This window comes from Saccostrea cucullata, unplaced genomic scaffold (genome assembly GCF_032062105.1).
Source record: "Saccostrea cucullata isolate Sc308-1 unplaced genomic scaffold, CSIRO_AGI_Scuc_v1 ctg2780, whole genome shotgun sequence".
Lineage (NCBI taxonomy): Eukaryota > Metazoa > Mollusca > Bivalvia > Ostreida > Ostreidae > Saccostrea > Saccostrea cuccullata.
In genome coordinates this window covers 13,229-28,620 of record NW_026935132.1, presented here as the reverse complement: position 1 = coordinate 28,620, position 15,392 = coordinate 13,229, and the positions used below count along the sequence as shown (strand labels likewise).

Below are 15,392 nucleotides of genomic sequence, written 5' to 3'. Positions count from 1 at the left end.
AACTGTCTATGTTCCGGTATTTGTTTCCTATCACCTTCAAATAGAACAACGTAATCGAGACATGATGACCTAATTCCATTCTCTACAGAGGAAACGATCAGCTGTATTTTAGAGGTTTTAGTAGAAAAGAAATAAAGTCTTTGTTTTGAAAAATGACAGTATTCAAATTACACTTTTATGCAGATTTAAAAAAAAAAAGACTCATATAACCTGGTATCTTTACAAACGATAATTTTGCTATCAAGAATCATTTTACGCCTTACTTATTTTTTTTTAGTTCAAGTAAGTTGAGGTCTGAATTTGATAGAAATTTTAAAAAGAAGAATGATACTTTACACTCTTGACTGTTTGAGAATTAAAAATATTCTTCCTTCTTCACATGGTATATTTTTCTAAACGGTTATTGAAATCAATGATTAAAATCTTAAAGTCGCATTTTTCTTTTCTATAACTATTGAAGTCATAACTTCCTTAATTTATTCTTTGTTTGCAAAGGTAATTACATGTATAAATATGAAACATATAACCCTTATAAATATATATTTTTGTGTGTATTTGGTATAAATTTCTTTTGAATGCAGTTTGATACAAATATGTTCTGAATACTTCCTTATAATAACTTAAAACCTGCCGTCAACTTTCTTTTTAAAGTGCAACCTTTTTCTGGAGATGCTTGTGGAAAGTTTTATTTTTCTATTTTTTTGCATCCCGATATTTTGTTTTGGTAAGTATTCATACCTTGCCATCGTAGTTTAAAAAAGAAATCAAAATTTTTACTCAAAGTTATTTCAAGTTTATCCTTAGATTTGTTTGATTGAGATGATTTTGTTTCCTTAAAAAAGAGAGGTTTTTTTATTGGTATTTTGTTTATTTTGACCTCAATAAATGAGTCATAGAGTTCTATATCCTGCATTACTTAATGAACTGCTTCTCTTTCTAGCAGATATTTTACTTGTCAGGTATTTAAAACAAAAAAAAAACAAAAAACAAAAAAAAAACAAAGCATTTTACGTAATGATCAATGTTAATTGAAAGAAGTTAAAACAATTGATTTAGAACTACTTATCAGTGTGCCCCTTTATAAATAATCATTCATTTACTTAGTACTTTATATTTCATGTTTTGAAATGTAGCAGTGATTCAAGCATAAATTCAAATGATAATTTCCTTTTCATTTTTGTGCTATTAATTATGTTACTTTGTATTTGTCTTTTCTCATTGTTTATCGTTATTAACAATCCGGTGGAACCTTTTTCACTCTGACATATATGTTTCTGAACAGTTCTTCCGAATAAGGGGAATTCTTTGCTATCAAAAAGTACCTTTTCAAATTAATCAATATAAATGCATATTCTATTTCCAACAAATTTTCTCAGCAATATTAAGTTTCTAATAACCTATCCTTGACCTTGAACACAATCTAAAACACACGTGTACATTTTATTTTTAGCGTCACCCACATTCGTATCTGCTGACAAAATTCTAAAATGACATTAATTTAATGTACGAAATAACAATAGAGATATTGTTACAGACGATTTATCCTCTGGTCATCAAGCCCAGCAATTTGAAACATGGGCGTGTGTGTCCTCAACTTGCCATCTTTATCAAGCTCAGAATGCAGTGGACGGCGACATACAGACTTGCATGAGGACTTCAACTCTTGAAATTATGAGCAGTAATAAATCTAAACATTACACGTGGTGGTATGTCGACCTAGGGAATATAAAGAGCGTGTACAATATCAGGATTCAATTTAAGGATTATGGAGCAACTTATGGTATGCACAGATGTTTGTTGATTGTGCTTAATTGTAACATCTTGTCTTGCCGTCATGCATGTAAATTTGTGTCAAAAACACCTTTGGAAACTAAAATTTTCATTCAGAAATACATTATGTGTAAAATGTCTATATTTTAAATAAATTTAAATGTTTCATTGGGCGTCATCAAGAAATTTAGAAATAAGGTTTAGGAAATCTGTTTCTATTTTTAGAGAATAGACAGAAAGGTCGTTTTGCGGGATTTTCTCTGTTTTTGTCTAATTCAACAAGAAAAGAAGAAGGTCAACAATGTTACATAAATGGACCCGAGTTACCTCCCCTTGATTTTAATACAACATGTATAGGTCACGGGCGTTACATCATCTATCACAATGAGAGACTTCCGGGAAAAACTTACCCTCAAGGATACGAAGTAAACTCCGTAACAGAGCTTTGTGAGGTTAAAGTTCAAGGTTTGTTTCTCTTGTTTGAATAAAGTGCATTCTACCTTATAAGTAATTTTTTTTAATGTAAGCTTATTTCTTTATTGGTTATTACTGCAATGTGAAGAATTTAAACCATGCTGATAAACGTCAGTAAAAGGTATTTCTCTGAAATTTCAAATGCATAAGGATGCAGTACACAAGGACAATATGGAGTGAACTGTTCCCTCAAGTGCTCAGGAAATTGTCAGGAAAGTAGATGTAGCATTCTTAGCGGGGCTTGTCTTGGCTGCAGAGATGGATGGCTCGGTCCGTACTGCGAAAAGAGTATGTCCTGGTTCTTATTTTGTGTTTCGCAATCTCATTTGTTGTTAAGCTTATTTAAAAAAAAACGTCCATGTGATTATTTTCTTTTCAATTTCACATAGAGTGTCAAGAAAGGTATTATGGACCTGGTTGTAAAAGCAGGTGTGTTGGACACTGCAAGAACAATGAGACTTGTAATCACGTGACAGGTCTGTGTACAGAAGGTTGTGGTGCAGGATGGACAGGACAACTCTGTAACGAGGGTAAGGACCACATAAACGAAAAAGAGAAGTGTAGAGGAAATTCGGAGTAATGAATTCAAAGCTTCTTCAGCAAGATCCTTTTATTTTTTTCGGATAATCGTCGTTGTTATCTCCGTTAGAAATGTAATTAAACTGTTCATTATATAAAAAATTGAAATTATAATGGCAATAAAAAAATTAATGCTCCTATAAACATATATACCACAGAGAATTATAAAAAACACAATTCAATAAAAAAGTATTTTTCTCAATAACAATCCAAAATTGGTTTGAAAACTAACGCAAAGTGACTAACGTTGTTTGATTTTTTGCATAGCATGTGTGACAGGACGTTTTGGGAACAACTGCATGCAGAAATGCAGTGAACATTGTCTAAATGGTGAACCTTGTAACAGATTCACAGGGAATTGTAATGGTGGATGTGCAGTCGGTTATTACGGAATTCGCTGTGATACTGGTAAATGAGAAGTCAGAATTATTTTTCTTAAAAGTAAGATAATTATTTTTTTTCCGGACAAAGAGTGATATTCTCTCACATTGTGAAAACTATAGTATCATTAATAATTTCTTTTTAAATCACCCAGTCCTTATCTTCACGTTCTTCATTAACAGTTTGTCCATCTGGATTCTTTGGAGTTAACTGTGCGCAGAAATGCAATACAAACTGCAGGAATGAATCTGACTGTAATCCTTTCAGTGGACATTGTACGTCTGGCTGTAAAGTTGGGTACATGGGATCATTTTGTAATGATGGTAAATACATTGTAAATTCTCTGTTACCTTTTATAACTGTTATTATCGTCCAAAGATTAACTTATTGTAGTGTAAATTTCTATTTATGTTATTTGTATCGAGCACTGTTACTAGGGACATTTACTCTTTATGTAATCTTGTATATATCCACCTCTTAATTAGGTGATGCGAGGAAAAAATAATAAGTGATGCAAAGCTTATAAATAAGGTCACTTACATATATAAATTCACAGCACTGAAATTTGAAATTTGTTAAGTTGTTCATAAGTTATATAGAACAAATCTCCCTTGTAAAGTGCCGGAAAAGTCAATATCAATAGCCAATATTTAACAATGGTAATAAAACTATCTATATTTTTTTGTATAAAGTGTGTTCGAAAGGATTTTATGGACAAAACTGCTCAAGAAGGTGCAGCTCTGCATGTATGAACAGTTCATGCGATCATCAAAGTGGACAATGCAAGAATGGATGTAAACCGGGGTTCACTGGTTATAACTGTTCTCAAGGTTAGTGATTCAATGCAACATTTCATGAAACCGGAATGTCATAGCATTCAATACGAGAAAATGAAATACCTTTAATTCAGCAGTATATTATACGTGATTTTAAGGAATACCGAATTTTTTAGTAATGTTGCTTACACTTCTTTGACTAGGTTATGGAATTCATGTCTCACAGTAGATTCAATATGCAAGAACATTAACGTACAGATTGATTTCAAAACGAGGCAGAAAACTATCAAATGAATTAATGTCAACATTTTGCAAATTCTATTCAATCTGGACTTTGTTTGCATACAGAATTCGTCATTAAGTCCAATATTTATAGACATTTGTCATTAAAATTGTCTTGCAACTTTTTTCACCTAATTGTATACAGATTTTCTTATTTACCCCATCATGAGAAGACAAATTGCAAAAAAGGGGATTTGACTAAATAGCATTGGAAGCTAAAGTCTATTAAGCCTCCTGATCATGACATAAGATGTCCGTGTTGACTAATACTTTGAATTTTTGAAATGAACTTGTTTAAAAAAAATTATGGAATGATCTGTTCGATATTTTTATGTTTTATCGTAAAATACACGATGAATTACAAATCTATCATTATCTTTTCATACAGCATGTTTACCTGGAAGTTTTGGAGCGGGCTGTTTACATTACTGCAGTAATCACTGTAAAAATAATGACACATGTCAACATGTGGATGGATCATGCAGGAATGGTTGTTCCAGAGGATATAGGGGATCGCAGTGTACTTTACGTATGTTACCAGAGATAAATAATTCATGACAATTATCTGTCTTTACATCAAACTAAAATGGGGAAATACTTTTCTGTGATTAAAATCAGTGGTGTAGATAAGACTTTCAAGCATTTTGCATTTTTCTCAGCAAAAGTAAAATGAGTTTGATGAGAATGAGTAAAATGACGTTAATTAGGTTTAAAAAATACTTAATTAAAATTATTCTTTAAAAAAAACTTTTATTTTTGTCGATATTTAACCAAAAAATTTTTTGAGGTAGATTTTACTTAACAATTTATTATAAATACTAAGCATGATCTCAAAATGTGATCAAACATTTTATCTTCAAATTATGTTTGGAAATGTTTTTTACATATGATAATCAACATGTACTAAAATTTGCACAAAAACTATACGTTAAGATAAAGAGAAAATGATATAGATTCCCTTGTTTAATTTTAGCTTGCAAGCCTGGGTTTTATGGTTTGAACTGTTTAACTGGTTGTTCCGGTAAGTGTCTGGAAACATGTTATCACGTGGACGGAACGTGTTTATGTAAAGAGGGCTGGAAAGGTTCCCCCTTGTGTAATACAGGTAACGTACTACAGTGTATCAAACATATAGAGATAACGAATAGTATTCAAAATCAAAATTCCATAAAACAATACAAAATAGGAGCAGAACAAACACGGACCTCCAAAACATGAGAGGTGTGATCAGGTAATATGGAGTGGTGAGAATCCCCTGTCAACCGGTCACACCCACCGTATACATTTGCTCCTTGTCATGATCAGGAAATAATGGAAACACCCGTCGTCAATTCCGTGTATAAGTAATAAACTAACAATTAGTAAGAAAATCGTCAGTCAGCATTTGACTCAATGATAAATTGAACTTGCTTACAAGGTTATTGAATCGACAATAAAACTTACGAAATTATTACTTTTTAAAAGGGACTGCTGATATTCTTGTATCAAACATCATCAGTCTTTACTTATAATGCAATGACATCATTAAATGACTTTCAAGGAAATCTAGGTTGGTATTATGCGATTTTTACAGTCAAATATAATGTAAAGAGGTGTAAAGAAATTAAAATTCATTTCTCAATTAATGAGTTACTTCAATTTTGTCCAAATGTTTATAAACTGAGGCTGATTAGATTTTTCCGAGACGTCATTATTTTTAATTTATTCATGAACTAATTTTTACTGTTAAGCATATTAAATAATTTATTTAATGCTTTTTCACAAGAGTGTCCACCAGGTAAATATGGAGTTAATTGTGGCCACACCTGTAGCGGAAATTGCGCGGATGGAGATATCTGTAACAATGTTAACGGAAGTTGTGCAAGAGGTTGTAAAGAAAGGTTTACAGGAGACAATTGCAATGGTAAAAATTAATTTCATTTGTTTTTTTTAATTTTATTTTGTAATTGAGCATCTCAGGTTTATCCTGAAATTTCAAATTGTCATCATAAGAATGCAACTGGAGCTTTACATTTGATAAACAAATATGCTTTATTTATTTTTTTTTACATTTTACTCTGATTTTCTCGTTTTTACAACATTTCTCTTCAAGCTTTTCAAACGTTTAAAACATTTTTTTTAAATTTAACAGTGCGTTAATACGCTAATTTATTTCCTTTTAAAACAATATGTAAATACATTTTTTCTCTCATTTAGAATGTGAAGTCGGGTATTATGGTGAGAGGTGTTGTCATGAGTGTACCGGAAATTGCGCTTTTAATGATACGTGTAATCAAACAGACGGTAGTTGTCCACGAGGCTGCAGTGTTGATTTCACTGGAAATAAATGTGGTCAAAGTAATATCTTTCAAACTTAATTTCAAATTTAGTACTTGTTCCTGGATATTTTCGCCTCATTTGTTAATTATTTTTATTTCAATTTGAATGACTCATTTGAAGTCGCTGCTATTTTTTTTATCCGTATTGTAGTTTCAAGAAGTTCGTACATATTTTGTTGGTTTGTATTTTACAGTGCGCTTAGACTCTAAAATGGGTTTCCCGTTGCAAATCTGCAACAGTTTGAACCAATGCAACATGATGGTTAATGTATCAATTGTTGTCACAGTCATCATTTTGTTATCAATACTTGTCTCAGTTCTGATACGGTAATGAGAATTCATTGAAAAAACTTTGTTATTCTGAAATAATTATAATTGTTAATTTGTTATGAAGTCGGTTTATTTATTTGTTAACTGCTCGAATGTTTTTTTTATTTTTGTATGTTATGAAGTCTGTTTATTTGTTTGCTTGCTTGCTGTTTTTTTTTTTGTTTCTGAGGATTCAGAATACGTAACTGAAAAAAGAATTATTATATTATGTTTTGTAGGAAAACAAAAAAGCATCAAAGAAAACCCGATTATGAAAAATACGAAGAAACCATGGGATCGCCGTCACACGAGTTAACAGATAACATAATAGACGAATGTCACGGTTATCAAGAGATAGAAATCAAGACAAATAATGCCTACGAACCCATATTTTATGAAAACAAAAAGAGATAGCTTTAGCAATGTTTAAGTGTGGATTGTGGAATTATTTTCCCATGCACAAAAGTTTTTTAACAAAAAAGTTTTCTATTTGACTCTGTGAGATTTGTTGAAATGAACCAGTGTGACATAAGTTATTTTTAACTTTTACCTTCAAAACTTAAGATAACGGTAAACCTGTCTTGTGTGTGTGCGGGGAAAGGGGGTGGGGGGGGGGTGGGGGGTGGGGGTGGGGGTTACAGGCTCTATAATGCAAGGAGTGAATTTAAATATATTCCTAAATAAGATTAATTTATCAAGTCTTATTCTTTTAAGAAATATTCTGTTTCATTTAGCTGACTAGTGTATAATGTAAAATCATTTTTCAGACATGTTGAATAAAGGTAAAATCATTTTTGTATGTGCTATTTATTAACATGTTCATTATTTATTAACATGTTTATATATGTTAATATTTTTGGTGCTTCATAACGATGACAATTTTTAGTAAAGTTTTTCTAATAATTTCAAATCGTAAGAAAGACTTATTAGAGAATATCTTACAGGAGTGTCATGTTGTATATTTTGAATTTACAGGGTGGCAGTAAATGCAAAATTTACAACATTACAACTTTGTCATGTTGTAAATTTTGCCACCCGGTAAATTCAAAATATACAACATGACAGGAGTATCAAGCATATGTTGTTTTTTTTTTAACTAATTATGCTCAGTAAATGAATCTGCGCTTTTATGTAAGAAAAGGAAATTAAAACATGGAAATTCTATTTAGCAATTAGATTCATAATGAGGGAAAATTTTGAATGAAATGTATTTTGATCCATTAACATTTTATACTTTTGGAAACTCTTATATAAAAGAAGCTTATTTAAACGGGAAGTTTTTTGGTAGTAAAATTTGTACTTGTTTGTTTATTTATTCTGCACTGAAATTGAATTGATTTCGATTCTTTTATTAAATGGTGCATCAGAACAATATTATGTGTGAATATTGCATAGAGCATGGCATGCGAAATTTGAGTTATCATTGTTGCTTTTTGCGTAGGTTGAAACATAATGAAATAAGGGCCTGTTTGAAAAAAAAACTATGAGGTATCCTCATAACATTTGTCGTTTATTTGTTTAATTTGTTGAAGTTTAATGTCCCTCTCGAGAATTTTCACTCATATGGAGACGCCACAACTTGCCGATTGGAAGCTGCAATTTTTATTCTATACTCAGCACTCGAGGCCATTGAGCAGTGAGGGATCATTTTCGTTCTGCGACACAGGATCTTGGGTTATTGAATCTTATCCGACGGACTGGTTTCCACGTCCCACAGTGTGATTTGAACCCGTGACGTAAAAACCAACTCTTTACCTAACGATTCTAGAGCAGACGCTTTAACTACTACGCCACGCGGGAAACAACATTATGAATTAATATACATTTGAAAAAATTTGTAAATTTGTTTTGTGTTGGATTATGTAACCCGTACTAAATTAAAATGTTGCAGTGAAAATGTAAATCCTTTGTAAAACTTTGACAAATGAAAACAAGGATTCGTGAAATTACTTACATTATATCCGTAATTTGTTTTTCCCAACAGAATTTGTTTCATTCATATAGCTCAGGATCTAAGATAACTTTGCTATATCCGTGAATTCGCTATATTCTTGATGGTACTAAAGGAGTTTTACTGTACAAGTTTTGATACATTTAAACATACTTTTAATTGCGTATCATAAAATGAAAACAAATGTGTAAATGCGTTACAACGATTATTATATAAATGATTGAGATTAAAATTATTTAGCTATACTATTTGATGCAATGTATTATTTTAGTATATTATGAAATTAAGTTTATCAACATACCAATATTCATTTTGAATTATAAACTTGCCTTATGCTCAGGCTCATGATGTTTTAAGAAATTTTTTCAGGAAACTTTGATCTTTCAACTGGTGACTAAACAGAATATGTTGAAATCTTATAAAATAAACTAAATAATTGTGTAAGAAATTAAAAAAAGAAATAACTAACTATCCTTCCATTCTACAAATTGGAAGTGATCAAAGAAAGACTACACAATTATAACGTGTATTGCCCTCATTGGTTCAAGCCGAAAAGGTTCGTAACAACATTGACTTTTTTGAAAGTGTTGAAGAAGAGAGAACACATAAAATGTGCAAATTTATCAGGTCAATATTTTTTATATTTCCAGATTTTATTCGTTTTTAAATATTTTTGTCTATTCAATCTTTCCTTACTTCATTTCTGTTTCTTCCGTGTTTGGACGGACATTAGAAATGATAGATGCATAGAGTCATAAGTACTTTTCTTTTTTTTTTTTTTAATTTTCCGACTAATTTTCTTTATGAGAAGGATATGGAGATAACGAATAGTATTCATTCTCAAAGTTCATAAAACAATACAAAATAAGAGCAGAGCAAACGCGGACCACCGAAACATCAGAGGTGGGATCAGGTGCCATGGAGGATTTAGCATCCCCTGCCCACCAGTCACACCCGCCGTGTGCTCCTTGTCATGATCAGGAAATAACGGGAAAAAATCCGTCGACAATTCAGTGTATAATTAATTGATTAACAATTACTTGAAAAACGATAGTCAGCATTTGACTTAATGATAAATTGTATTTGCTGACAAGGTCATTGTATCGACCATAGAACTTACGAAATAATGACTTAAAACGAGACTGCTGATATTTTTGTTTCATCAACTTGCTTGTCAATAATTCACCTCGTTTTAGAAATTGTTCATACGTAGAGCATGCTCTTGCTTATCGAATCAATTGAGATATATTTACTCCGTATGCAGGTGATGAAGGTATATTCCTGCATAAGGAAGGGAAACTGACGATAGAAAAGTTAGTCTTCACGTTTATCATATAGCTTGGTTGTTAGATTACCATTAGTTTCTTTTTCGATTAAAATATCCAAGTATGAAGCAGAAGTGTCGGACTCTGTGGTATCTTTTATCTCAAGCTCACCAGGATATATAGTATCGACGCAGGAATGGAAATACCATTATTAATTGACAATACATCGTCGATATATTTAAATGTCCAGTTGAAGGCCACAGCAAGTGTTTTCTTCTTTCCACGCATAAAATTTTGCATAAATTCTGCTTCATATGAATATAAAAATAGTCTGCTAATAAAGGAGTGCAATATCTTTCCTTTACACGTTTGTGTTCCTTGGTTTTTTTTTCATTAATTGACGAGTGTCAGAAAGTAATAAAATGTAAAAATATAAGTTTTTTTTGCATTTTTATCATGTATTGAAATTCTTTAGATATCTATTCGTTTTCTGTGTTTACTTTCGCTCAATTTGTCTTTCGGATGTCAGATATTAATAATGTTATTCAGATTAAACATGTTTATACTAATCAGCTTTTCACTTTTACAAAATGTTTCTGTTTAAAACTTGTTTTATAATTATATGTATTATATCTTAACATATGGACATTCAAATCTGCGTCATAGTACTAATATCTACATTTACGTATATTATCTACAAGCTCAAAGGTATTGCAACAAACCTCAGAGTAAATAAAAGGTTTTATAAAGGAACAATAATATTATTTTATGATCTTACTCGTCTGATTATTACCTTTGCTGAAACAAAATAAAATTGTTTTTTGTTAATTTTCATAATTAAGACTTTAAAAAAATTCAGATTTAAACGTTATCTTATTTTCGTTTCAGCATAAACACTCACAAGACTAAAGATGTTAAGTGTTCATTTCCTCTCCTCTGATGTAATCTCCTTCTAAGACAGGAAACTACTTGATTTCGTACAAGTTTGTGAAAGTAACAAGATCACAAGAACAGATACTAAAAAACGAGGTCAAGTAGTAAAAAAACTTCCCGCTTCTTTTATATGAATGCTTGTAAGTAAACGAAACTTAATAAGAAATAACGCATTTTGTTGTTTTGAAAGGTCATTTAAAAACAAATCTCTCTCTCTCTCTCTCTCTCTCTCTCTCTCTCTCTCTCTCTCTCTAGCTTTATTATTTTGAATGTTTATTGAATAACTCATAACTTTTTAATAACTTAATTTATAATTTTTAAAACTCATTTTATGGTCAAAGAACCTGCTCTGTTCTTGTCTATTTACTCTTCCTGTTACGGTCATATACTATCAATATTGAAACATGTTACTTTAAACTTACAGTTACAATCTAGAATGCTGCTGTAGTTAAGAAACAAACTGTATCAAATTTGTTGTTTTTTTTTTCACTCAAATTTCATGCAAACATAAATCTACATACTAACAAATAATACGGGTAAAATGTGTAATGATGAAAAAAGGACCTTGAAAATTTTCATAGTACAATTATATTTAGCTAATTATCTGATTTTCAGAAACATAAGTGAAACAAATGCAGATAACAAACAGTATTCGAGCACAAAAATCCAGACAAACAATATATGAACCATATATTCGTACATCAGAAAAATGTTACAGGAAAGGACGCAGTTTTTCTTTTAGTGAGTGTTTATGTTTCTTGCTACCTTTGTAGTCGTATTGATAAGAGAAAATCCCCATTCTACCGCTTGTGTTTTAGTTTCTGATTATACTCTTGTAAAATATCTGGTTTTACTCTTGTAATATATAACATCTCCGGATAGTTACATTTTTCAAAACATTAATTCAAGCATAAGTTATGTTTTAGGGTTTTTATACTGGGTAGTACTGTAAATTCCATAATATATGCGTGGAATTAATTATCGCGTAATTACGCGAGAAGCACCACACGCGAAATAAAATTACTCGCTTTTATTTTGATGGTGCTGAAATCTATGTAAAATCTCTTGATCAATCGGCCATACGCGAATTATTATTCTCGCGATTAGCCATTGAAGAGCACATTAGCGATTATAAGTACTCGCGAAAAATAAGGAATCTACAGTATACAAGTCATTTTGAATCTTGTTTTACTCTATTCTTAAGTGTTTTTTTTATTATTAAATTTATATTACGAGGGGTAATCAGAAAGTGAACTAGCGACATAAAACCACTTTAGGTACATCAAAAACACCTAATAAGCGTCATCTTTTCTATCTTTAGAATAATTTGTTATGTTTTTGTAAGTAATGGGATGTCCAGGCAGCGCAACGTAAGTGTAACTGAGAAAAATGCTTTTGATAAATGAACAATTGTCAAAAAAAAACTCCCGTTGATTATAGAATGTACTGGGGCATATTGTTCTATAAAATATGAAAAATTGATCTCATTCTGGAGGTTCTATGAAAATTTATGGGGTGTGTAAACCTATTCGGCCTTGAAAATGACGTAAAAAGGGGGGGGGCTTTTCCATTATTATATAAAAAATTTTGCCCGTGACAAACAAGGTATAGACCTAGGAAATGTTAAAATTTGCTTCGTAGAGCATCCAGAGTACTTGTTTTCTAATACCAAAAGAGATTCAGAGAGAAATGGGATGCACAGTTAATGTCAATTTATAGTCAAGGTTCGAAAAGTCAGACAAGTCAAAATTACGTTATCAATATTAAACTCCGAAAAGTAAAACTTGGTCATATAATGTCTTTTTTTGCTAATCATTTGGCAAAATATGAACGTATCAAGCTAAAATTTTTAAAATTCCTTCATTATTTTTGGTTGTTGTTGTTATATATTCCATATTAATTTCAAAAGCACGGTCTATATAGTACTAATTCTACAGCCTCAGTCCACAATCTTTTTGATAACCCCTCATCTAAAAAAAATTACTAAAACAACTTCTATTGTTTCACATATCGTTTCACATATCGTTAGAATATAAAAAGAAATACTTCTTGAGATAAAAATACAATTTAACAATTCTTGTTTTATAGAGAGCTGGAAGCGAATAGTCTTCTGCACTAACGTTGAAGTGAAATTTGATAGTATTTATAAAATGCGCTATCCCATTATACTTTATACTAATTATAAATAGTTTAATTTTCCTCATTTTGACACATTTTATTTTTAATACATTTTAATCTTGTTGTTACTTTAAAAAAAAAAAAACTTTATTAATTTTCAAAATTTATAAATTTTGAAAATGATTATATGAAAAATTATTAATTAAATGATTATATGATAAATGATTATTTTTAAATCAAATTTATCAATACAAATTTTTATGATATTACTTTCAACTTTTAGATTGAAGATTATTAAAAGATAGTGTTTTCAAATGTCACGTTTTAATTGCTAGGTTAGCATTATTCTAATTTTGCATATTTACTTGAATAAAACTAACCGGCATCAATGTATTTTTTTTTTTGGATCTTAATAACAATTACACAATCTTTAAACAGGGGTTTGATTAGCTGCAGATTTTTAGCTTTCCAAAACGAATAATATATTGATAAACCGGAGAGCTACACTGCCACTAATTGAAGAAAACTGTATATTTATTGCGCACAAAAAAAAGTGCGCTCGGGTTTTGATTTATTTCTCCACGTTCCTAAAACTGTAATCTCAAAATACTACACCGTGTGTTCATGACATACTCTGTGACTCTTTCCACAACAAAACATTCCTCATAATTGTTGTGAATAGTCCTCCTCACCCTGATTTTGTAATCATCGAACATTTGGCTTATTTATGCTGCGAGTTTGGTTTCAAAGATGATTCGGTCCAATATGCTTCGTTCAGAGGTCAACTACAGGAGTTCTTGATAGAGGAGAGAGAGTCTTTTTTAAAATCTTCCCTTTTTTGCAATTGAGGTAAGCATTTGGAAGAAATAATCAAGAACCGAGCCCACTTTTTTGTGCGCAAAAATTATACAGCTTGTATCAACACCCGCCACTCAAAATTTAAAAGTCTTAATTTAATCTAAACTGTCTGGCGTATTCTTTGTAAAGTATGTCAAAGATAAGGTTAGGGTGAATGATAACACAGGTTATTTTCATACTTTTTATGACAATCAGTGCACATTTTAAATAGCAAAGAATTATGTCTGACTTGAATGTCAAAATATGCTGTATATTGGCATATTTTGTACTTTTTGTTGAAGTAGGTCAAAGGGCAAGGTCAAGGTCACAAGGTCAGTAACCATACAATTTTACAAATGACATGGTGCCAAGCAATAAATGTGCAAAATAACTTCATATCTCCTCCAGTTTTATTAGGTACAAAGTTGAACAGACGCACAGACAGCTAGACAGACATACGGACAGACAGACACACACACACGTTGAGTAAAGTCACCCGTTGGTGCTGCTCTGCCTCAATAAAACTGAATATAACATATTTTTTTGAATGTAGCCTTCTTAAACATACCAAATCGAGATTAATGGATTTTTATATTTCATGCATTTCTTAATTGTTTGAATTCAAATATCCAAAAAGAATAAACATCAAGATTAAACATTCATTTCAATTATTATATTAAAATCTTTTAACTAAGACAAATTTATTGTGCATTCTCTTGGTGCAAAACATTTCCGAGATCTGATAAAATACTGATTAAATCATATAATAAACAATTTGAAAGGGTCAGCACAGAAAAACATAAAAACATAAGGTCAATTTCTTTTTCCTTAAACGTATATTTACTCTTCTTTTAACCAGTTTTTATTTCTTTCTTTTCATTAGTAATAGTTTACGAACTGTTTTTGTTTCTCCCGCTTCCGTATTCAGAAAAAAAACATTAGAAATCACTTATTACTGATTACATTCAGGACTTTCTCACAACTAAATTTAGTAATTTTTCTTTTTACGCGCCTTTTCTTTTTTCCCCCTGGTTTTCCATCAACAGACAGACGTCAGAGATTACATATGTTGTGTTTATGTCTATGCTTGTTCTTTTTATTGCGTTTCATTAAAAAAAATTTAATATGATACCTTTATTCTTTATCCCTTATATAATTACTGATGCTTCCTCTAGCCCTTATTATTATTAATTATAGGTTAAGCCAAAAAAAATATAATAAAATTTATAGTATATAAATGATCATTAAATCTGTATCAAAGCTTGACTACATAGCTTATATTGAGAAAAAATTCTACTGTATTATGTTTTTATAGAAAAAATTTAACCTCTAGTATAATAATAAAAAATTCTGATTACGATTTTATGATCTTTTTGAAAAGCATCCCTGAATATTGGAC

The 15,392-nt window shown here is 30.7% G+C and overlaps 1 protein-coding gene across 3 annotated transcripts; it reads left to right on the top strand.

Annotated features, from left to right (window-relative positions):
* The first annotated feature begins 658 nt into the window (after nucleotides 1-658).
* On the top strand, nucleotides 659-7,468 carry LOC134241991 (multiple epidermal growth factor-like domains protein 10). Of its 3 annotated transcripts, XM_062724006.1 has the most exons (14): nucleotides 659-724; nucleotides 1,535-1,780; nucleotides 1,996-2,235; nucleotides 2,395-2,532; nucleotides 2,634-2,774; nucleotides 3,091-3,231; nucleotides 3,387-3,527; nucleotides 3,897-4,034; nucleotides 4,651-4,791; nucleotides 5,236-5,367; nucleotides 6,028-6,165; nucleotides 6,459-6,599; nucleotides 6,775-6,907; nucleotides 7,129-7,468. In XM_062724006.1, the coding sequence occupies exons 1-14, from the start codon at nucleotides 670-672 to the stop codon at nucleotides 7,301-7,303; spliced, it is 2,100 nt and encodes a 699-aa protein (XP_062579990.1). In that variant the 5' UTR covers nucleotides 659-669; the 3' UTR covers nucleotides 7,304-7,468. The 3 variants fall into 3 exon arrangements, with proteins under 3 accessions (XP_062579990.1, XP_062579991.1, XP_062579992.1); XM_062724007.1 differs by lacking the exon at nucleotides 6,775-6,907; XM_062724008.1 differs by lacking the exons at nucleotides 6,459-6,599; nucleotides 6,775-6,907.
* Nucleotides 7,469-15,392: the final 7,924 nt, after the last annotated feature.